Raw genomic sequence first — 24,151 nt, 5'->3', positions numbered from 1 at the left:
ACTGTAAGGTGGATAGAAAGTTGGCTAGATCGTCAGGCTCAACGGGTAGTGATCAATGGCTCCATGTCTAGTTGGAAGCCAGTTTCAAGCGGAGTGCCCCAAGGGTTGGTCCTGGGGCCGGTTTTGTTTAATATCTTTATTAATGATCTGGAGGATGGTGTGGACTGCACTCTCAGCAAGTTTGCAGATGACACTAAACTAGGAGGCGTGGTAGATACACTAGAGGGTAGGGATAGGATACAGAGGGACCTAGACAAATTAGAGGATTGGGCCAAAAAAAACCTGATGAGGTTCAACAAGGACAAGTGCAGAGTCCTGCACTTAGGATGGAAGAATCCCATGCACTGCTACAGACTAGGGACCGAATGGCTAGGTAGCAGTTCTGCAGAAAAGGACCTAGGGGTCACAGTGGACGAGAAGCTGGATATGAGTCAACAGTGTGCTCTTGTTGCCAAGAAGGCTAACGGCATTTTGGGCTGTATAAGTAGGGGCACTGCCAGCAGATCGAGGAACGTGATCGTTCCCCTTTATTCGACATTGGTGAGGCCTCATCTGGAATACTGTGGAAAAATTGGAAAGAGTCCAACGGAAGGCAACAAAAATGATTAGGAGTCTGGAGCACATGACTTATGAGGAGAGGCTGAGGGAACTAGGATTGTTTAGTCTCCAGAAGAGAAGAATGAGGGGGGATTTGATAGCAGCCTTCAACTACCTGAAGGGGGGTTCCCCAAAGAGGATGGAGCTCGGCTGTTCTCAGTGGTGGCAGATGACAGAACAAGGAGCAATGGTCTCAAGTTGCAGTGGGGGAGGTCCAGGTTGGATATTGGGAAAAGCTATTTCACTAGGAGGGTGGTGAAACATTGGAATGCGTTACCTGGGGGGGCGTGGAGTCTCCTTCCTTGGAGGTTTTTAAGGCCCGGCTTGACAAAGCCCTGGCTGGGATGATTTAGTTGGGAATTGGTCCTGCTTTGAGCAGGGGGTTGGACTAGATGACCTCCTGAGGTCTCTTCCAACCCTGATATTCTATGATTCTATCTCCAAAACCTTGGAGACAGCATGGCCCAAGGCTCAGTAGGACTGACACTCTGTAGACCTGAGTCTAAGAAAAGAAAAAGGATAGACACTGACAACAAGTCAGCACAACCCACTGCTTTTCACTGTGGGGTTTTCAAAAATAAAAAAAAATTCCTTGATTTTTTAGTTTTGGGTGTAGGTTTCCATTGAAAACCAAAATGTTTTAATGGGAAATTGAAAAAAAAAAAATCTCACAAAAGCAATTGGATTTTCAGTCCAACTCTGCTCTGCTCATAGGAAATAAGGCCTTCCCGTTTTCCCAGGAAGATTGTCTATAGGCCTTATTCCATTAGTGTCTCTCCTTATTCCATTAGTGTCTGTCAGAGAGTGATTTCCCTGTCATGGCACATGCTTTGGTTCGCTATGGCCCTGCCTGCTAGGGGAGGAGGGAGGGACCCTGTGCAGCCTGAGTTGCTTTGATCAGTGGGCCAAGGAAAAGCACATGAAATCCTTTCCTTTATTCTCACCTCTACAGTCTCTGGGGAACCCACAAGGGAGGCTGCTTTTCGTCCCCTAATCTCCTTCTTGCCCCATGATCTGACCTGACTCCATGAGCGGGGACAGGCAAAGCTTGGCTTGGGATGCCCCTGAGTCCCACTGGGCATATTCCCAGGAGGGTGATGAGCTGCACTCTAGAATCTGCCAGAGCAGCTGGAGCAGCTTCTCCTCTCTCCCCCAGACCACTCTGTGAGGTGGGGCACACACAGGGGAGCTGATTCTCAGGGCTGCTGTGGCCTGAGCAGTCCTGGCTTCCTGCTCCCTAACGGGAGCCAAATTCTTTCCCAGGAGAATCCCCTGTGGTTAGTGTAGCTCCTGTGCCCTGGCGCACAGTGAGTGTGCGGGGAAAGGAAATATTGTAGAGTTGCCAACACGATTTTATTAGGAGTTTCTAGAGCCCCAGCTCTGGCATTCAGAGACTGCATGAGAGTCTCAGCCTTCATTTAAACACAGCAATGTTCTAGCCTTCGTGGTTGTGGAGAAAAGCTTAAACACAGGGGCCCCCTAAAGGCTCAACAAAAAAGGCAAAGACAAGAGTCCAAATGTATTTTTGAAAGCATCTCATGATTTTTAAGCCAGTCTCATGATTCTGTGTCCTGACACCCAGATGTTTGAACTCTTTTTTTCAACATCCTTTTTGAAGCATGGACACCAGAACTGGACCCAGTATCCAGAATTGGTCTCACCAGTGCTGCATACAGAGCTGCTCCTGTTTGACATGCCCATGTTTATAAAGCTAAGATTCACACTAGTCCTCTTAGCCATTGCATTGCATTGCAGTGCTGTGGCCGGCAGTTGGAAGCTGTGAGCTTCTAAACAAGGTTTGAAATCTAGAAACCTCTGTTCATTGGCTGAGCGTTAGTCAGGGGGTGGAGCTATCAAGAAGGCCAGGACTTTATAAAGCAGTGAACAAGCAAACAGGGGTTACTAAAAGGGAGTTTTGAAAAGGAGTTTGGAAGGGGAGTGGGAAGGGGGTGAGGGTTCATTTGCCATTGTTTAAAACCTTTACTAAACTATAATCAAAACTTCTTGATTTAAACAGAAACTCTATCATTAACCTACGTATCTGTAGGAGAGAATGCAGGCAGAAGCCCAGCAGCAGAGTAGGGGCTATTCTGTTTATTGTGCTCAGTGTAGCATGTATGATTATCTTCCCTGTGGGCAGGTGGCGTATGTGTGCTTCGGTGCAAGGAGCTCCTGGCCCTCAGAGACCATGTACGGGCTTTGAAGACCAGGGTGGCGGAACTGGAGGAGCTAGGGAAGGCAGAGAGGTATGTTGACGGGGCTTTCCAGGACACTGTAGATTTGTTCCACTGCTGGTCGGACAGCCCCTGCACTGTTAAGGAGGATGAAAGGCTCAGGGAAGGACAGCAGTCAATGGGAGCAGAGGGAAACCTTCCCATAGTTGGGACCCTCCTTCCAGATGATGTTGGGGTATCCTCTTGCACTGAGGTTGCCTCTCTGGGGGAGGGAACTTAAGTCATTAGGAAAAGGCAGGTGCTAGTAATGAGAGATTCAATCATTAGAAACATAGATAGCTGGGTTTGTGATGACTGGGAGAACCGTATAATGACTTGCCTGCCTGGTGCAAAGGTTGCGGATTTCTTGAGGCATCTAGACAGACTTATGTGTAGTGCTGGGGAGGCGCCGGTGGTCGTGGTACATGTAGGTACCAATGACATAGGGAAGGGTAGGAGAGACGTCCTGGAGGCCAAATTTAGGCTACTAGGAAAGAGACTGAAATCCAGGACCTCTATGGTGGCATTCTCAAAATGCTCCCAGTTCCACACGCAGGGCCAGGTAGGTCGGCAGAGCTTCAGAGTCTCAATAAGTGGATAAGACAATAGTGTAGAGCGGAGGGGTTTTGATTTATTAGGAACTGGGGAAGCTTTTGGGATGGGGAATATGTTGTATATTTGGTTGTCCTGGTAATAGCACCTTGTTGCTATGGCAACTGAGTTAGATTATTAGGGGATAGCCCAGCCAGTTTTGGCTGATTTGGTTAGATCAGTGTGTGTAAATAAATGGTTGCTTTTTAAGGCTTATTTTAAGTTCTCTGGTCTCCAGTGATTTCTTCCTCAACCTGCTGCCCCCAAGGATACAACAGGAACCTATATACAGGAAGGATGGGCTGCTCCTAAACCAAAGTATATCCAGACTGCTGGCACTTAACATTAAAAAGGTTGCAGAGCAGTTTTTAAACTAAGAGATGGAGGAAAGCCGTTTGCTGCAGAGGAGCACGTGGATCGGAGAGAGACTTCTCTTAGAGGAGAGTCTATTGATAGAGATTCTCTAGGTTTTAGTCAGGTGGAGAGGATGGAAGAGGATAAAATATGGGCTAGATCAGATGAGAAACATTCACATAAAAAAGAAACTGACATCAGAAAAGGACAGACAAAATAAACAGTGACAAGTTTTTAAAGTGCTTGTACACAAATGCTAGAAGTCTAAATAATAAGATAGGTGAACTAGAGTGCTGCGTGTTAAAGGAGGATATTGATATAATAGGCATCACAGAAACCTGGTGGACTGAGGACAATCAATGGGACACAATCATTCTAGGATACAAAATATATCAGAAGGACAGAACAGGTCGAGCGGGAGGGGGAGTGGCACAATATGTGAAAAAAATGTAGAATCAAATAAAGTAAAAATCTTAAATAAATCCACATTTTCCATAGAATCTCTATGGATAGTAATTCCATGCTCTAATAAGAATATAACAGTAGGGATCTATTATCAACCACCTGACCAGGACAGTGATAGTGACGATGAAATGCTAAGGGAGATTAGAGAGGCTATCAAAATAAAGAACTCAATAATAGTGGGGGATTTCAGATATCCCCATATTGACCGGGTACATGTAACCTCAGGATGAAATGCAGAGACAAAATTTCTCGATACTTTAAATGACTGCTTCTTGGAGCAGCTGGTACAGGAACCCACAATGGGAGAGGCAACTCTCAATTTAGTCCTGAGTGGAGCGCAGGATCTGGTCCAAGAGGTATCTATAACAGGACCGCTTGGAAATAGTGACCATAACCATGATTTGAGGACTTCAATGGCTCAGACACAGGTTTGATACAGGAGTGGGTGGGTGAGATTCTGTGGCCTGTGTTGTGCAGGAGGTCAGACTAGATGATCATAATGGTCCCTTCTGACCTTAAAGTCTATTAAAGCGGTAAACAGAAAGGAGCACAAACACTGCCAAATTAAGTGTAAAAATGTAATAAGAAAAGCCAAAAAGGAGTTTGAAGAACAGCTAACCAAAAACTCAAAAGGTAATAACAAAATGTTTTTTAAGAACATCAGAAGCAGGAAACCTGCTAAACTACCAGTGGGACCCCTGGCCGATCGAGATACAAAAGGGGCACTTAAAGACAATAAAGTAATTGCAGAGAAACTGAATGAATTCTTTGCTTCAGTCTTCACGGCTGAGGATGCTAGGGAGATTCCCAAACCGGAGACATCCTTTGTAGGTGACAAATCTGAGGAATTGTCATGGATTGAAGTGTCAGAGGAGGTTTTGGAGTTAATTGATAAACTTAACAGTAACAAGTCACCGGGACCAGATGGCATTCACCCAAGAGTTCTGAAAGAACTGAAATGTGAAATTGCAGAACTATTAACTATGGTTTGTAACCTGTCCTTTAAATCAGCTTCTGTACCCAGTGATTGGAAGATAGCTAATGTAACGCCAATATTTAAAAAGGGCACTAGAGGTGATCCCGGCAATTAGACTAGTAAGTCTAACATCAGAATTGGGCAAATTAGTTGAAACAATAGTAAGCAATAAAAATGTCAGACACATAGAACATCGTACATTTTTGGGCAAAATCAACATGGTTTCTGAAAGGGAAATCATGTCTTACTAATCTATTAGAGTTCTTTGAAGGGGTCAACAAACATGTGGACAAGGGGAATCCAGTGGACATAGTGTACTTAGATTTCCAGAAAGCCTTTGACTAAGTCCCTCACCAAAGACTCTTACGTAAATTAAGTTGTCATGGGATAAGAGGGAAGATCCTTTAATGGATTGAGAACTTGTTAAAAGACAGGGAACAAAGGGTAGGAATAAATGGTAAATTTTCAGAATGGAGAGGGGTAACTAGTGGTGTTCCCCAAAGGTCAGTTCTAGGAACAATCCTATTCAACTTATTCATAAAAGATCTGGAAAAAGGGGTAAACAGTGAGGTGGCAAAGTTTACAGATGATACTAAACTGATCAAGATAGTTAAGACCAAAGCAGACTGTGAAGAACTTCAAAATGATCTCACAAAACTAAGTAATTGGGCAACAAAATGGCAAATGAAATTTAATGTGGATATATGTAAATTAATGCACATTGGAAAAAATAATCCCAACTATACATACAATATGATGGGGGCTAATTTAGCTACAACAAATCAGGAAAGAGATCTTGGAGTCATCGTGGATAGTTCTCTGAAGACATCCATATAGTGTGCAGCAGCAGTCAAAAAAGTAAACAGGATGTTAGGAATCATAAAAAAAAAGGGATAGAGAATAAGACAGAGAATATCTTATTGCCCTTATATAAATCAATGGTACGCCCACATCTTGAATACTGCATACAGATGTGGTCTCCTCATCTCAAAAAAGATATACTGGCATTAGAAAAGTTTCAGAGACGGGCAACTAAAATGATTAGGAGTTTGGAATGGGTCCCATATGAGGAGAGATTAAAGAAGCAAGGACTTTTCAGCTTGAAAAAGAGGATACTAAGGGGGATATGATAAAGGTATATAAAATCATGAGTGGTGTGGAGAAAGTGAATAAATAAATGTTATTTACTTGTTCCCATAATATAAGAGCTAGGGGCCACCAAATGAAATTAATGGGCCTCAGGTTTAAAACAGATAAAAAGAAGTTCTTCTTCACACAGTGCACAGTCAACTTGTGGAACTCCTTGCCTGAGGGGGTTGTGAAGGCTAGGACTAATAACAGGGTTTAAATGAGAACTAGATAAATTCATGGTGGTTAAGTCCATTAATGACTATTAGCCAGGATGGGTAAGGTATGGTATCCCTAGCCTCTGTCTGTCAGAGGGTGGAGATGGATGGCAGGAGAGAGATCACTTGATCATTACCTCTTAGGTTCACTCCCTCTGGGGCACTTGGCATTGTCCACTGTTGGTAGACAGGATACTGGGCTGGATGGGCCTTTGGTCTGACCCAGTACAGCCGTTCTTATGTTAACTCTTAAAGTTAGCAAGAGACACTTGAGCTGCACATCATGTCCATGGGGGTTGTCATGCTAGAGCAGCTGCACATCACAGTGTGTTCCCAGGAATTCCTTTAGGCCTTTGATGCCTGGTCCTATCTTCTCTCCTCCAGCAACTGCCTGCTTGGGACAGTGTTCTCTACCCACAGCAGACAGAACAGCTAAAGGCTGAGAGATGGTTACACTCTTGTTTGAGAGCGTATGAGGCATCAGACATCTGAGATCTCTGTCTCCATGGAGGACAGGGCCGGCTCCAGGCACCAGCTTAACAAGCAGGTGCTTGGGGCGGTCAAGGGAGAGGGGCGGCACCTGCGGCAATTCGGAGGCGGCAGGTCCCTCACTCCCTCTAGGAGTGAGGGACCTGCCACTGAACTGCCCCCTACGATCAAGGCTTTTTTTTCTTTTCCAATTTCCGCCGCCGCCAGAGACACAGACACAACCCCCCACAAGCCCCCAAAGCAATGTCATCAACATAACCCCTACGGAGTGTGAAAGGAGGGAGGTGGATGGAGGGTGGGAGAGAAGAAAGAGGAGGAGGGGGAGAATAATGAAGAGAGGAAGGGAAGGGGAGTGCAGCCCAGCCACCCTGCAGGGAACCCTGCTAGCAGGTGCCCAGCTCCACAATGTACAAGGCCTGCACAGGACCCCTGTGTAATGATAATCCCAGCCAAGCATCTGCAATTCGCAACAGTCAGTGAGACAATCACCAGCCCCAAATCATTTCCCTCTGCTCAAAGACATTGGGGGGCGGGGGGCGGGGTGAAGGGGCGGGTGCAGTTGCTCTATTCAGAACCCCAGACAGATGGTCAGTCTTGTGCTGTGTGTCGACCTAGCACCAATGTTCATCACAAAGCAACAGTTCACTCTGTGCAACATGCAGGTCAGCTGAGCCAAGCACACATTCTTCCAGTATGTGGGCACACTCACCGAGCAAGGAAAACCTCCTGGCCACATGGGACAAAATTCAGTTAGTAAACAATAGAAACAGAGAAAAAAAAAGTGTGAAATAAAACAAAAATCAAACATTTGAAAACAAAAATTTAAAAAACTACACCATTATCTGTTTTTTTGAAATTTTGTAACAAGAAGGAAATTTCTTCCAAATTTACTGTTTTCAAACCAGCACTTTTGATGAAATTTTTTCACTAGAAAAGTATTTCGCCAGCTTTCCCCTGACATGCTCAGCTCTTGCAGAAGTTAATACATTTCTGACTATCAATGGAAATTTATTACACGGGCTCTTTAGTGCATACAGGAAACACACACAGACCCACAGATCTGGAGAGATTTATCCCAAGGTGCGTAGTTAAAAAAAGTGTCCCAACATCCTCTCAGTTGAGAGACAGAGATTAATCCTTTCAAAAGCCAGATGTGACTATTGAAACCACAGTAGGCAGCCCCTCATCTGTAGGAGACTCATACTCCTTCTTTCCTTTCCTGACTGTAAACTGTGCTATTAGCTCCATCTCTTACAAAACCACCATTATAAGAGGCAACAGCAGCTGAGAATCACACATGCGCACTCACAAAAAACATACAGTTCTAATCAAAACTGTGAAACATTGGCTAGGAGCTGGGGAGTGTTTTCTCTCTCGCACTCATACACTTTTACACTATGAGTTTGCAGGCCAGATACTACCTTTTATTGTATATTTGTACAGTGCTCAATATGCAGTGAGGCCCTAATCCTGACTAGGGCTGTTGCCCCTTTTTGACCTTAGCAGCTAGTCAAAGTTTGGGGCTCTGGGGATGTTCCAGATGGAAGCAGATGGAGTCTGGTATTTTCTTTGGTGCAATCTTGGTTGTTTCCAAGGAATGTACAAAGTCCTGCTACTCCGAACACTGGAGGGACTAAGAACAAAGGGAGCCATTTTTGAGTTTAGAGCCCTCAAACTTCTTTAGCCAATAGACCCAAATGCTCTCTTTAGCACGGGGATCTGCTCTATGAAGGGCCTGTCCAGCCAGGGAGCAGCAAGCCCTGGCCTAAGGAGAAGCTCAGCAGGCAGGTGTAGGAAACCAGCTGATGCAGCTAAGCAGCAACTAATGAGTGGCTCCAATTCCCAGCTGGAAGATGTAAGAGAGGACCCAGGCCTGGGGGAACAAAAGACAAACACTTCCCTGAGCAGAAGCAGGCGGTAACAGGGCAGGGCCCTGTAACCCCCTGAGGCTAAGGGAGGGCTGTGACCCTTGAGCTATTGGGGGTAGAGGACCCTGCAGTATCTGCCCCAGTCAGGACTATCACTACTTTTCCATACACCTTGTCTTCGTGTGGCAGAGGAATAACAGAGGAGGCTAAAGCAGAGTGGGGTGGGGCTGGATGTTCTGCCCCCAGGCTGGTGGACAGACCCAGCGGACGGGTGGAGAATGCCGGCTGTGTCTGCCGCTGCCCAGGAAACCATGGATCTTGAATCCCCTCTACAATGGAGTGTGAGCAACTGTAGCTACAACATCAGCAGCTGCAGCAGATTGTTACCCAGCAGCAGCAGTTACACCAGCAGCTTTAGCTACAACAACAGTGTCAAGAAAAGCAGCAGGGAGCAGCAGCCGTTTATGCTTCGCCTATTAACCCTGCAGAACTGGAGCCCACAGGTGGGTGCAGGGCTGTGGTTACCTCTGTGGGAGGGGGGAGTCCTCACCAAATGGGAACAGAAGATGTTCTTGAGCCCTTCCTGGAGACTTGAGCAGGTGGACAGGACATACTATTGGCCCTGGGAGGAATGGGCCACTAAGATGGCGCCCTACTCAACAGGAGAGGCCCAGGCAGTGTATCATGCCCTGGGAGTTGAGATGGCAAAAGATAATGGGACACTGCAGCCAGCCTACCAGCTTGCCTAGGTTTTAGTGAAGAGGGCTATCATCGTCCATTCAAACCTGAACCCATTGGCTCTAGATTCCCACCAAGGGCTGCAGCCCAATGACTCTGGGATTTGTGTTCTCTCTGGCTGAAATCAGAGACTTATTTGCCAGTGGAAATGGTGATGTTAGAACAGTTTTGCCAAACTACCCTGGCATGGCCCAAGGAGTGGGTTGGCTGCCACCGGGAAACTTTCCTGGAGGAGGCAGTCTGTCTCGTAGAGAACTTTCTCAAGACTGAATTGGAGTGTGAGCCTCTGGGAAAACCCGGGCAATCAAACATCCACAGCTCAGGTTCAATGGGGAAGAGGCCCGGGCCCCAAGAATCACCTGGGGGCAGGCCACATTGGGCTATGGGGTGCACCCACAATACTGCAAGGGACTGTAAGCCGTGCATAGCCCTGGCAATAGGCCAGCTATAATGAATGAGGGCTGACAGTCAAAGGAATCCCAGCCCAAGAAGACTGGGGAGTTTCCGTATTTTGTTTTACTTGTGACGAGAAGGCAACAAGTACAAAGATTGCCCCCAAATGTAGTGCAACTCTGCCAGTGCCTGTTCCTCAGAAATGTGTGGCAAACCCCTTCGGCTGAACGCTTACGTCATCCTGGTTACAGAACGGGGGACTGAGGTACTGGGCCTGGTTGACTCAGGTTCAGGGCAGATGTTCACACAAGAGCACTTAATCGTTCCCGGCTCTCTAAAGGGACCGAATTGGTCTATGCAGAGTGTATTCATCAGGATGTTTGGCCCTACCCTGTGGCTAAAGTCAGGTTAATGGTATGGAGCAGCAGGTTGAAATGTCAGTGGCGGGGCCTGCCAAACCCAACTCCTGGTCCTCAAGTTGTATTGGAACTAAGTTTTAACACTGGCCCAAGCTGTACCGTGGTTCTGCCACTTGGGAGTGGAAAAGAACCAAGGGAGGATGCTGGCCCAGTTCTTTTAGCCCTTGGATTATTGCACCCTCAAAAATTATTGTGCATCCTGTCCAGAATGCCAACTGGTGGCCCCACAGCAAGTCCATGGGGCCCCACAGTCCTCTTCCATTGGTGAGCAGCCCTTTTGCCACCATTGGGGTAGACCTTTTGTGGTCTCTGGAACCACGTTCAAGTTGGTGTCAGTTTATGTTGGTGACTGTTGATTATGCCACTTGGTAACCCGAGCGGTAGCCCTGCACTCAGCAGTGTCCCAGACACAATAGCTACCCAATTAATGGATGTGTTTGCAAGAGGGGTGTTTCTAAGAGTTCTCCTGACTGACCAGGGTACCGCTTTCATAGCCCAGTTAATACCTCTGTTTTGTGGTCCCCTGAAAATTTACTCAGTTATAACCTCTGGCACCCGCAAACAGATGGCCTGGTAGAGCAGCTTAACCATACATTAAAAAAGATGTTGCAAAAGTTTGTAACTAAAGTGTGACACTCTGTGCCCCAAAGTAACACTCTGCACCTCATATTCACCATAGTGATATGATTATGATATAATTAAACTATGATTTGCGAGGTATTTTAAACATCTTAACCTGTTATAGTTTAACAGGATATTAATGTTTATGTGCTTTCATTATATCTAGAGTTATGAAGTTTTGCTATGTATCTGTCACTAAAATATGTTGTGAAGTTAAAAACACCCCAAACCAGCCTTTCAGGTACAACAGTGAAAAGGCCAAACAGCGTTAATGGCCTATTGAGGGAAATACACTCAGAAGGATTATCCGAGGAACTGGGTACAATAGAACCCTCTCAGAAATAGCATTACGCAGTGTGGACTCTTTCAGTCAGGTCACAGCAAAAGATCTTTCCAGGAAGATGGAAGAAGCTGTAAAAGGGGGAAGTGACATCACCAAGGGGCCTCACTCCCCCTACAACACGCCACCTGGAAACATCTGAGGAACAAAGATTGAACTGAGGAGGGGGGGGGGGTCCTCGGCAGGAAAGACGGAATCCTGCCTGTGTATGGAAGCTTGATGGATGTTTGTAGTATCGAACAGGGTGAGACACAGCTTGATTCAGATCCTATCCAGTTTAGAGAATTTAGATTGTGTTTTTGTTTAATTTCTTATGGTAATTTACTTTGATCTGTAAGCTATTACTTATAATCACTTAAAATATATCTTTCTGATAACAGTGTTCTTTGAGTGAAGTGCTTGGGGGAAAATCTCAGGTCAGTTAACAAAGGCTTGTACATTGTCCTTTCCACATTGAGGGGGAGGGGTGGATTGTGTAATAAATTCATATACTGGTCAGGCTTTTGACCAGGGCAGGACAGTGTAGTTCAGGGGTTCTCAAACTGGGGGTTGTGACCCCTCAGGGAGTTGTGAGGTTATTACATGGGGGGGGGGTGCAAGCTGTTAGCCTCCACCCCAAAACCCTGCTTCACCTGCAGCATTTATAATAGGGTTAAATGGGGGGGGGGAAAGTGTTTTTAATTTATAAAGGGGGGGTCGCACTGAGAGGCTTGCTATGTGAAAGGCGTCACCAGTACAAAACTTTGATAACCACTGGAGTAGTCCATGGGTGCAAAGCTGGGAAGCTGGGGGTATTTTGGCTGGAGTCTCTCTCTATTGTTAATTCATGGTGGCTCTGGATCATTCATGCAATCTAGCTGGGTGTGGGGCTCCACATGCTGTTGTGCCGAGTGGTAGTAGCACCTGGAGGGGTCTGCTGCTTGTCACTAGCAAGGCACTATGAGAGTCAGCCCAGGCTGGAGAGTTAAGGGAGCACAGCGGTAACCCAGTTCCAGGCTGCACCCTGGGAATGCCTGTCACATAAGGAATCCCAGAATTGGGACAAAATGCCCCAATATGTAATTTGCAATTCAGGGGGTTCCACAATCCTCCACCAGCTTTTCTCCCATTCAATTGCTGTTCAGCAGACAACCCCAGATGGTACTGGATCTTTCACAGGAGTCTTGGAAGGAAAAAGGCACTTCTAGCTAGAATGTAATACAGTATGTCCTCAAGTTGCGAGAGAGACTGGATCTGGTAGGGGGCTTTGCCAAGGAGAAGCTGAAAGTGGCACAGCACTCCCAGGAACAAGAGTAAAATAGGAACACTTCCTGTGGGTTTACCAGCCAGGGATAGGGTTCTCCTGCTGCTCCCCCCTGCAGAACACTAACTGCTGAGAAAGGGGCAAGGGCCTTTTGAGATCCTCAGATAAGTTGTGGGGGGTGAGCAACAAGTTTCAAGTGGTGCACAAGCAGCTGGGGTCCCAGATGTATCACATCAAGCTGCTGTAGCCCTGGAGGGTCCAGGATGTGTGTCTTGCCCACATGCCAACACCAGAGGCAAAATTTGATCCCCAGAGGTCAGAGACCGGGTCATGCACAGAGATGCCTCTCAGGGAGGGGGCCAGAGAATTGGTCAAGCATTTCACAAATGGCCTTACTACTAAACCAGGGCGAACTCACCTAATCAAACACCACGTACATCTGAAACCTGAGAGCTGTGTCCAGAAGGGCTGCTTCCAGGTACAGGAGTGGTTAAAGGACATAGCCAAGAAGGAAATACAAACTCTGTTGCAATTTGGTGTATCTAAGGAATCAAATAGCAACTGGTGCAGCCCAGTTGTGCGGGTCCCTAAGCCAGACCACAGTGTTCACTTTCACATTGATTTTCACAAATTAAATGCAGTGCCAAAGTTTGATGCCTATCCTATACCCTGGATCAGCGAGATGCCTGAAGGCCTGAGTAAGGCTCAATACATCACCCCTCTCAGCCTTACAAAGGGCTATCGGGAAATCCCCTTGGCACCTGACTCCAAGGAGTTAACTGCATTCGCCATGACCTGTGGGCTGTACCACTTCCAGACCTTTCCATTCAGGCTCCATGGAGCTCCTCTGACACCTCACAGACTCATAGAAAAGTACTTCTGCCCCACAAAGCGTATGGCACTGCATACTTAGGCCGTGTCTGCACTTACAAGCTTACAGCAGCACAGTCATGTCAAAAATACCATCAGTCAAAACACACCATCAATCCAAAAATCACACAATCAGTCAAAAATACAGCATGATAACCCCTGCCTGCTGGCACCGCCTGAAGAGGCAAATGGTTTACAAGCTAGTATGGTTCCATCTGCAAAGGATATGGGAAATGACATGCAACCTGCCAAGAGGGAAATCATTGACTGTCCTGCAGCCATTACTGCTGAGAGCCCTGAGAATAAAGAAGCTCCTGTACTTCGACGTTCAGAATGAGAGCAAAAACCTGTAGAGAAACTCTCTTATGATGTTTCAGGGATCTCCACCTCTGTCCCTTTGCACTTACTAAATAGATGGGTGCGGGTGGTTGTGCCTGATAGTTAACAATGGAGACTCCAAGGTTAAGTTATTTATTTCAATATAGTAAGAATGGCTTAGTAATGTAAAGTGAATAATAATTTAATGTTTTAAATTAATATTGTATGTGGACACAGCAATACCTACTTGTTGACAAACAACATTTATTGTCCACTAAGCAATGTCTACTATTACCTGACGAAAAGGACCTTGCAAGTTTGTGTTGTGGTTAAATGACCCTTGCTGAGGACGGCAAGAACTTTCGCCCCGGGAGAGCGTAACCCCCCAAGGAGATTACCTAGGTTCCTGGGGCTCTGTCTGCTGGCAGCTCAGGGAGAGGCACACTGTCCCTGGTAGGGATGGGGAGCCAAGGCAGACTTAGAGTCTGCCTGCCAACCAATAGGGAGTGAGATGCCCTTCCCAGGGAGATCAGGAAAGGGGAGAAGCCATTTTAGAGGCAGTCTGGAGCCAGCAACAGCAAGGGCAGGACTGGCTGTGTGGGGAGCTAGTAAGTCCCAGGCCTGCATGCAGGGTTCCCCCTGAGAACTGGCCTCTAGGGACCTGAAAGCAAGATCCCTCAGCTGGGCTTTTCCCTCTCCACTGATAACTCCCAGTTTGTAGAGTCTTGCTGGGAAACTTCCCCAGCCAGGCTGAGTTAGCCCTCCAGCTTCCTAGGTGAGACCAGTCACCACATGGTCAGCTCTGCTCTGGCTGCTAGTACAGGGCTGCTGCCTGCTGTGAGTGTGTCTGGATGCTGGGGTAGGAGACTACAGTTTGGATTTTAATATAGTTGTGGTAATTTGCACCTTGAGCACTGCACCTCTTTGTGGTGAGGGGAAATCCTGGGACCAGAAGCAGCCTGATTCCTGCCTGAAAAGGATCCCTGCCAGCAGAGATCAGCCCCTCTGCAGTGACCGAGGAGCCAGAGTCACCTCTGAACCTGAGGATCATTCATGGAGGTTGTGAGTGCACCATCTTTTAGTTAGTCAGGGAAATTGTTTTGGGGACCCCCTACTCCCTGAACTGTGTCCTCAAGCCAGCGAATAAGGGTTTGGGGATTTTATAACCTGCTGCATATTAAACCTGTGGAGGGATTTACCACCTTCTCCCATTTGTGAGTCCTTTGGGCTGTACTGAACCCAGTCAGCTACTCTGCTAAATCACTGCAGGGAAGATATCGTGGTCACAGGTCATCAAGGGCCCCAACAAAGTACACGTACCAACGGGACACTAATCTTACATTTGCTACATCAGGTCATGTGACTGGAGAAAGTCACGGGTATTATCAGCATGGGCACCGGTGACCCTAAGAATAGTGTTTTACCCTGTTATGTTATATTTGTCTCCTGTTTAATATAATTACTGTGTTGAATATATTGTTTATACATATATTATTTCTTGGGAGTCTCCGATAGACCTTGGGGTTTCCTGCCTAGACCATGATTCTTTGTGGTAGAGGCAGAGCTTAGGACTTCCTGAGTAGGCCATGACCCTCTCTTGCAGTAGCAGGATGTCCTGCACATACCAGACCCGTCAGTGCTGTCAGTAGGGGGAAGATTCCTTGGGAACAAGTTGACTTGATTCTTGGGACACAGACAATTATAGGAAGAGGCACAAGGCAAGGGGAATATAGCACATAATAATGACTGGCTGGCACCTCACCTATCTCAGGCTCTTCCTAAAGAGAACTGTTACAAATACTTGGATTAAGGGAAACGTCTTTAACACTTTACTTTTGTGTTTTCTCTCATGCTGCCCTTTCTGCATGGAGAAAACTCCCCCAAAAAATCTGTGCAACCAACATCTGATCCTCTTTCGAATTCCTCCTTGAGACTCTGCTTTGTTGTGATTCTGGAAAAACACTTGACAGCGACTAGCTTGGCACACGAGGTGTGGCTGTGCCTCTTCCCCTTTCTTCCTTCTCCTTATTTTTACCAACCTCCCCACCCCAATCCTGCCATTCCCCCTCACTCGGACCTCCCCCTACTTAAACAAACAGTAATGACAAAACACGAAATTGCACCAATCATCACTGTGTGAATTTGCTTCAGTGTTATTTCTCCCCTCTCCAATCTTGCATCTGTTCTTCAGTTTTTTAGACAGTAAGCTTTCTGGAGCTGGGAGCGTGTCTGTATTTGTGACCTGAATGGACCTTTAGGTGGTTCAATAAAAAACATGTAATTTTATTATTAATAATAATTAATAATGAATCCATCTCCTGCTTTATTAGCAGGGGATTGAAAGAAGAAGGCTGCAGCAGTTAAAAAGTAAACCAACCTGTCTTAAAGGGGAAGTGAAGGCCGCTATAAAAATTAAAAATATTATATATTGTGACAAAGTTCCTCCTCTACCTTGGTGGGTCCTGCGCTTATTGGCAGATTTGCTCACTTCACAGATTCACCCTGTGGGTCAGGAAACAGTCCAGAGACCTTCCCCTCTGGTAGAAACTATAATCCAGGTCAATTCCTCCTGTGTTTGATCAGGAGTTGGGAGCTATGGGGGGAACCCGGGCCCGCCCTCTACTCCGGGTTCCAGCCTAGGGCCCTGTGGACTGCAGCTGTTTAGAGTGCCTCCTTGTACAGTTGTACGACACCTACAACTCCCTGGGCTACTTCCCCATGGCCTCCTTCCAACACTTTCTTTGTCCTCACCACCGGACCATCTTCCTGATGTCTGATACCGCTTGTACTTCTCAGTCTTCCAGCAGTACACCTACTCACTCTCAGCTTCTTGCAAACCTCTTGCTCCCAGTTCCTCACACACACACTTCCACTCCCTCTGGTTTGACTGGAGTGAGCCCTTTTATAGCATCAGAGGGGCCTTAATTCGAGTCAGATGCTTAACTGCCTCACCTGACTCTTAGCAGGTTAATTGGAGTCAGGTGGTCTATTAGCCTGGAGCAGCCCCTGCTCTGGTCACTCAGGGAACAGAAAACTACTTATCCAGTGGCTAGTATATCTCCCTTCTGCTACTCTGCTGTTCCCAACTGGTCTGGGTCTATCACACTACCCACTCTACAATTTCTTGTACCTTCCTCTGAAGGTGGCTGGTTCTGGCCACAGTCAGAGACAGGGTACTGGACGAGATGGACCACTGGGCGGGTATGACATAGCCATTCCTCTGTTCTCCATGACCAGAGCTTCAGTGAAACATCAGGAGACTTAACCAACTATCAGATAATGGAGAGTTTCAACAAACTTTGTTTTGGATAGTTGACGTTTGACTGCACCGAGCAATCTCCCTCAGAGTCCCAAATCCAGCCGCCTTTGACTTCCTGCTCACCTCAGGGAAGGAAGATGCTGTGATCAGGAACTGGAGCTGGCAAGATTTAGTACCTGGTACACCAGACCTAGCCTTTGCAGTTCTCCAAGTCCTAAAGAGAGCTAGGGAGCAGGAATCAAATTTTTCCCTCCTTTACATCTATAAATCAAGAGTAACTGGATTTATTGGAACTGGCGAAGGTACAGAAAATGACAACAACAATGAGGGGTATGGAATAACTTCCATATGAGGTGAGATTAAAGAGGTGAGATGAGACCACAGAGGGGAGCTATGATAGAGAGCTATAAAATCATGACTGGTGTGGAGAAAGTGAATAGGGAAGTGTTATTTACTCCTTCTCATAACACAAGAACTAAGGGTCACCCAAAGAGATTAATAGGCAGCAGATTTAAAACAAACAGAATGAAGTATTTATTCACACAACACACAGTCAACCTGAGGAACATATTGCCAGGGGATGTTGTGGAGGCCAAAAGTATAACTGGGTAGGAAAAAGGAGGAGGAGAGGTTCATTGATGGCTATTAGCCAATATGGGCCGGGACCCAACCCTATACTCTGAGTGTCCCTAAACCTCTGACTGCTCGAAGCTGGAACTGGATGACAAGTGATGATGGATCACTCAATAATTGCTTTGCTCTGTTCATTTCCCCCTAAAGCATCTGGCACTGGACACTGTCAGAAGACAGGATACTAGGCCAGATGGACCATTGGTCTGACCCAGTATGGCCATTCTTATGTTCCTATGTCCAGTGGAGTTTCTCTGGAGTTACACCAGTGTACATAAGCAGATAGAATCATAGAATATCAAGGTTGGAAGGGACCTCAGGAGGTCATCTAGTCCATCCCCCCTGCTGAAAGCAGGACCTAATCCCCAACTAAATCATCCAAATCTGGCCAGAGGACTGAGACCTAAACATTTATATCTCCTATTGGAGTGCAGAGCACTGAGTTTGTTCTCCATGGTCCTCCCAACCTTCTGGAGAAAGAAATGCTACGTCTACACTACACTCCACTGCTGGTGCTGTGTAGTGTGTGTGCAGCTGCATGCCACAGTGAAAAGCAGCTGCATCTACACTGTACTGTGTAGTTACACGGGTCAGTGAAAGTTTCTGGGGGTGGGGGGGTGGGGGGGATGCCGCTCCCTGCAGCCGGATCCTTTCACTGTGATGAGGAAAAGCACCAGAAGTGGGTAGCTGGCAGAGCCATTTTTGCTGCCTCAACCCTGCCAGAACCTTTTCACACTGCCTGTGTCTCTCCCTGAAGTGGGGAAATGCTCCAGCTGCAGGGAGGCACTGGAACACTACACTGGGAGAGGCACAGCTTGAGCAAGTAGAAAGCTGGGTAGGGTGAGTACTTGGGTACATACCCACAGCTTTCAAGCATGTCTGTACTCTACTCACCTAAGCAGCGCCTCTCTGCCTGCTCTACTATTTATATCTATGCTAGGGGGATTCTCTGTCTCTGTACTGTACATGCCACCAAAAGAAGACATACTCAAAGAGACTGGGACTGGGGCTTCTGCATGGCAGCACAGACTACTAATTACTAAGCTGCTGTTCTGATTCTTCACAATCTCCTTTCTGTTCTCAGGTGGCTCAGTGCACTGGGAACGGGCGGTAAAGCCCCCTGCAGAAACGTTCCCCTCTTTCTATTCCCGTGCCCCCTCTGCTGAGGTTGAGATGACCAGCTATGTGCTTCTGGCAGTGCTCCACAAACCCAAACGGGCTCAAAAGGACCTAACATTCGCCTCACAGATTGTGCAGTGGATCATCAGACAGCAGAATCCCAATGGGGGTTTCTCTTCCACCCAGGTACAGCAACTACCTTCTGCCCTCTAATCACGCCCAGGAAATCACAGGCAGCTGCTCACATAAGCCAGCTGCATTAGAGATTAAGAGAGAGAGAGCCAATAGGACTGTGACTAAAAAGATCCATTGGTCACTTTCTCCCACAGATAGTCCAGCCCTATTCCAAAAGCTGGAATAACAGCTATGAAGGGATTGCGGGCTTCCCCACACCCTGCCAGCTGCCACCCCTAGCCTCAACCTCTACGTACAAAGTGCCAATGCACTCAAGCTCTCTGCAGAATGATGTGTGTGTAAATGTCACCTGCTGGGGAAGCAGAACATTAGAGTTGAGTTCTGCTGTCCAGAAGACAATCTGGTCCTAAATTTGTGCCAAGGTGAAAGTCACATGGCAGCAATTGAAAAAAAAACCAGTATCTTAGATGCCTATATACAAATGCGAGAAGTATGGGGAATAAGCAGGAAGAACTGGAAGTGCTAATAAAATAAATACAACTATGACATTGTTGGCATCACTGAAACTTGGTGGGATAATACACATGATTGGAATGTTGGTGTGGATGGGTACAGCTTGCTCAGGAAGGATAGACAGGGGAAAAAGGGAGGAGGTGTTGCCTTATATATTAAAAATGTACACACTTGGACTGAGGTAGAGATGGACATAGGAGACGGAAGTGTTGAGAGTCTCTGGGTTAGGCTTAAAGGGGCAAAAAACAAGGGAGATGTCATGCTAGGCGTCTACTACAGGCCACCTAACCAGGTGGAAGAGGTGGATGAGGCTTTTTTCAAGCAACTAACAAAATCATCCAAAGCCCAAGATTTGGTGGTGATGGGGGACTTCAACTATCTGGATATATGTTGGGAAAATAACACAGCGGGGAACAGACTATCCAACAAATTCTTGGACTGCATTGGAGACAACTTTTTATTTCAGAAGGTTGAAAAAGCTACTAGGGGGGAAGCTGTTCTAGACTTGATTTTAACAAATAGGGAGGAACTCGTTGAGAATGTGAAAGTAGAAGGCAGCCTGGGTGAAAGTGATCATGAAATCATAGACTTTGCAATTCTAAGGAAGGGTAGAAGGGAGAACAGCAAAACAGAGACAATGGATTTCAGGAAGGCAGATTTTGGGAAGCTCAGAGAGCTGATAGGTAAGGTCCCATGGGAATCAAGACTGAGGGGAAAAACAACTGAGGAGAGTTGGCAGTTTTTCAAAGGGACACTATTAAGGGCCCAAAAGCAAGCTATTCCGCTGGTTAGGAAAGATAGAAAATGTGGCAAAAGACCACCTTGGCTTAACCACGAGATCTTGCACGATCTAAAAAATAAAAAGGAGTCATATAAAAAATGGAAACTAGGACAGATTACAAAGGATGAATATAGGCAAACAACACAGGAATGCAGGGGCAAGATTAGAAAGGCAAAGGCACAAAATGAGCTCAAACTAGCTACGGGAATAAAAGGAAACAAGAAGACTTTTTATCAATACATTAGAAGCAAGAGGAAGACCAAAGACAGGGTAGGCCCACTGCTTAGTGAAGAGGGAGAAACAGTAACAGGAAACTTGGAAATGGCAGAGATGCTTAATGACTTCTTTGTTTCGGTCTTCACCGAGAAGTCTGAAGGAATGCCTAACATAGTGAATACTAATGGGAAGGGGGTAGGTTTAGCGGATAAAATAAAAAAAGAACAAGTTAAACATCACTTAGAAAAGTTAGATGCCTGCAAGTCACCCGGGCCTGATGAAATGCATCCTAGAATACTCAAGGAGCTAATAGAGGAGGTATCTGAGCCTCTAGCTATTATCTTTGGAAAGTCATGGGAGACGGGAGAGATTCCAGAAGACTGGAAAAGGGCAAATATAGTGCCCATCTATAAAAAGGGAAATAAAAACAACCCAGGTAACTACAGACCAGTTAGTTTAACTTCTGTGCCAGGGAAGATAATGGAGCAAGTAATTAAGGAAATCATCTGCCAACACTTGGAAGGTGGTAAGGTGATAGGGAATAGCCAGCATGGATTTGTGAAGAACAAATCATGTCAAACCAATCTGATAGCTTTCTTTGATAGGATAACGAGCCTTGTGGATAAGGGTGAAGCGGTGGATGTGGTATACCTAGACTTTAGTAAGGCATTTGATACGGTCTCGCATGATATTCTTATCGATAAACTAGGCAAATACAAATTAGATGGGGCTACTATAAGGTGGGTGCATAACTGGCTGGATAACCGTACTCAGAGAGTTGTTATTAATGGTTCCCAATCCTGCTGGAAAGGCGTAACGAGTGGGGTACCGCAGGGGTCTGTTTTGGGACCGGCTCTGTTCAATATCTTCATCAACGACTTAGATATTGGCATAGAAAGTACGCTTATTAAGTTTGCGGATGATACCAAACTGGGAGGGATTGCAACTACTTTGGAGGACAGGGTCATAATTCAAAATGATCTGGACAAATTGGAGAAATGGTCTGAGTTAAACAGGATGAAGTTTAACAAAGACAAATGCAAAGTGCTCCACTTAGGAAGGAAAAATCAATTTCACACATACAGAATGGGAAAAGACTGTCTAGGAAGGAGTACGGCAGAAAGGGATCTAGGGGTTATAGTGGACCACAAGCTAAATATGAGTCAACAGTGTGATGCTGTTGCAAAAAAAGCAAACATGATTCTGGGATGCATTAACAGGTGTGTTGTGAGCAAGACACGAGAAGTCATTCTTCCGCTCTACTCTGCTCTGGTTAGGCCTCAGCTGGAGTATTGTGTCCAGTTCTGGGCGCCGCATTTTAAAAAAGATGTGGAGAAATTGGAAAGGGTCCAAAGAAGAGCAACAAGAATGATTAAAGGTCTTGAGAACATGACCTATGAAGGAAGGCTGAAAGAATTGGGTTTGTTTAGTTTGGAAAAGAGAAGACTGAGAGGGGACATGATAGCAGTTTTCAGGTATATAAAAGGGTGTCATAAGGAGGAGGGAGAGAACTTGTTCACCTTAGCTTCTAAGGATAGAACCAGAAACAATGGGTTTAAACTGCAGCAAGGGAGGTCTAGGTTGGACATTAGGAAAAAGTTCCTAACTGTCAGGGTGGTTAAACACTGGAACAAATTGCCTAGGGAGGTTGTGGAATCTCCGTCTCTGGAGATATTTAAGAGTAGGTTAGATAAATGTCTATTAGGGATGGTCTAGGCAGTATTTGGTCCTGCCATGCGGGCAGGGGACTGGACTCGATGACCTCTCGAGGTCCCTTCCAGTCCTATAATCTATGAATCTATGAATAGTAACAGGTACAGTTAGATCTTCACATGAATAGGAGCTCAGAGAATTCCTTTAGTCCCTGGTTCTAGCCTATTATTGATGTGTGTATGATTTGCTATCAGACACACCTGGTGCACTGAAGCGTTCTGGAGGTGTGCCCTAATGCTCTACAGGACTCAGTTTCCAAGATGAACTGGGATGGGTTTGGGCTCATCTGCACTGAAATCTTGTGAGCCGTGAAATGACCGTGGTCTGTATTGGAACCATGTGTTTAATAACCCCATACAGTATCCCAACACAGTGTGTCTGTAATTGACAATTATTCTACACTTTTTCAGGACACAGTTATTGCTCTTCAAGCGCTGGCTGGTTATGGTGCAGCAACCTACTCTGAGAACGGCCAAAACACAGTTAAAATCAGCTCCAGCAAGCCTTTTGAGAAGGTCTTTGAGGTGAATAGCCAGAACAGGCTACTGTTGCAGCAGAGTTCCCTGCCTGATGTCCCAGGGAATTATACCCTGGAAGTGAATGGCAACGGATGTTTCTTTGTGCAGGTAAGTGCTCACCCTACCCTTCAGCGTGTGGCTTCTTCAGCACATAATACAGCCTTTCTTCTTTTGTGTCCCTCTCTTCTGTCCAGTCTTTCTCTCTTTCCCCTTCCTTCCTACCTCCCCTGTTATTTCTTTTCTTAAGGCTCTATGGACAAATATATCAACTTCTTTAAGTCCAGTTCAGAAAGAAAGAAAGAAAGAATTGGTCCTTGGTGTTTTTTCTCTGTATCACATGTGATTAGTTTTTCTTAGGTGATGACTGGTAACTGGACATGTGTCACACAAAACATCCTCCTCTTTATTTGTAAAACTTGAGTTCCAGTTGAAGGAGTATAGTTTGTCTATCTGTCAGTCATAGGGCTTTATACTACTGCCCATCTTTGTATTATCTAACTGCTTCCATGTTAAATCAATAGCAATCTTCCTATTTGGGGTAAAAATCTGCCTGGGATGTTTTAGTTTGAGTGGTTGGATAGGTAAACTTGTTAGATGTTTTCAGAGATTTTTTTTTTTTTTTTTGCAGGCATTTGTTTGGTAGATGTTTGATAGATGAGCACCATCAGTGTTGTGAGTCTCACTGTTGCTATGGTGGAAAGATTTTTTTCTTTCCAAAGAGGAAGGTTTTGCAGGATTTCCTAAAGATAGTCAGGCTCTGTATTCACCTGATCTCCTCTGGCAGTCTATCCCAGAGCCAGTTCCCTTCTACTGACCATGTCTTGTCCCTAGCTCTCACATGCTTCACTCTGGGCTTTTTGATTTGCATCCTCCCAGAGGAACCCAACTCCCTGGCAGAAAACACATCAGAATTCAGTCCTTAACCTGTGGTCTTCGGACTGCAACACAGGAATGGGAGGGAGAAGACGTGGGTCCTCTTCCGGTCTCTTCCACTGACTCACAGAGTGACCTTGAGTAAATCACTGCAACAAGGCTCCACAGGAAAAGCTCTAGTGAAGCAGTGCAGCATTGACTGGGTGGGGAAAATGTCATATGATGCAGCCAGAACTGGGAACACAAGCATTATGAGGTCAAAAAACCCAAAGAGCTGCTATAGTTTATAATGGCTAACTCTGAGAGGCCAAAACTCTGTGCACCTCTCTTTAGAAACATTTCATCCATTAAAATAGCAGCTGCCAAGAGGTTAACAATAGAAGCCATTTGGAATAGCACTGCCCCTTTTGTTCCTGCTGAGTGGCTGCACCTTGAATCTTAACCCATATAGTGTGCTAGTCATGGTGAAAGGATCCTCCTAGACAAACATCATACTAAAGGTGAACAAACTTTGAACCCTACTTTGCCATCTCCAGACAACACAATCAATGAG

The 24,151-nt window shown here is 45.9% G+C and overlaps 1 protein-coding gene across 1 annotated transcript in view; it reads left to right on the top strand.

The window, feature by feature from the left end:
• Positions 1-24,151, top strand: part of LOC128843516 (scavenger receptor cysteine-rich type 1 protein M130-like) — a 183,027-nt gene that overhangs the window by 46,062 nt on the left and 112,814 nt on the right. The window contains 1 exon segment of the mRNA XM_054040396.1: positions 9,091-9,110. Within this exon segment, the coding sequence (XP_053896371.1) occupies positions 9,091-9,110 (20 nt within the window).

The sequence above is a fragment of the Malaclemys terrapin genome, chromosome 1 (assembly GCF_027887155.1).
Source record: "Malaclemys terrapin pileata isolate rMalTer1 chromosome 1, rMalTer1.hap1, whole genome shotgun sequence".
NCBI lineage: Eukaryota > Metazoa > Chordata > Testudines > Emydidae > Malaclemys > Malaclemys terrapin.
The sequence above is the reverse complement of the archived record's forward strand: the minus strand, read 5'-3'. Positions and strand labels throughout refer to the sequence as shown.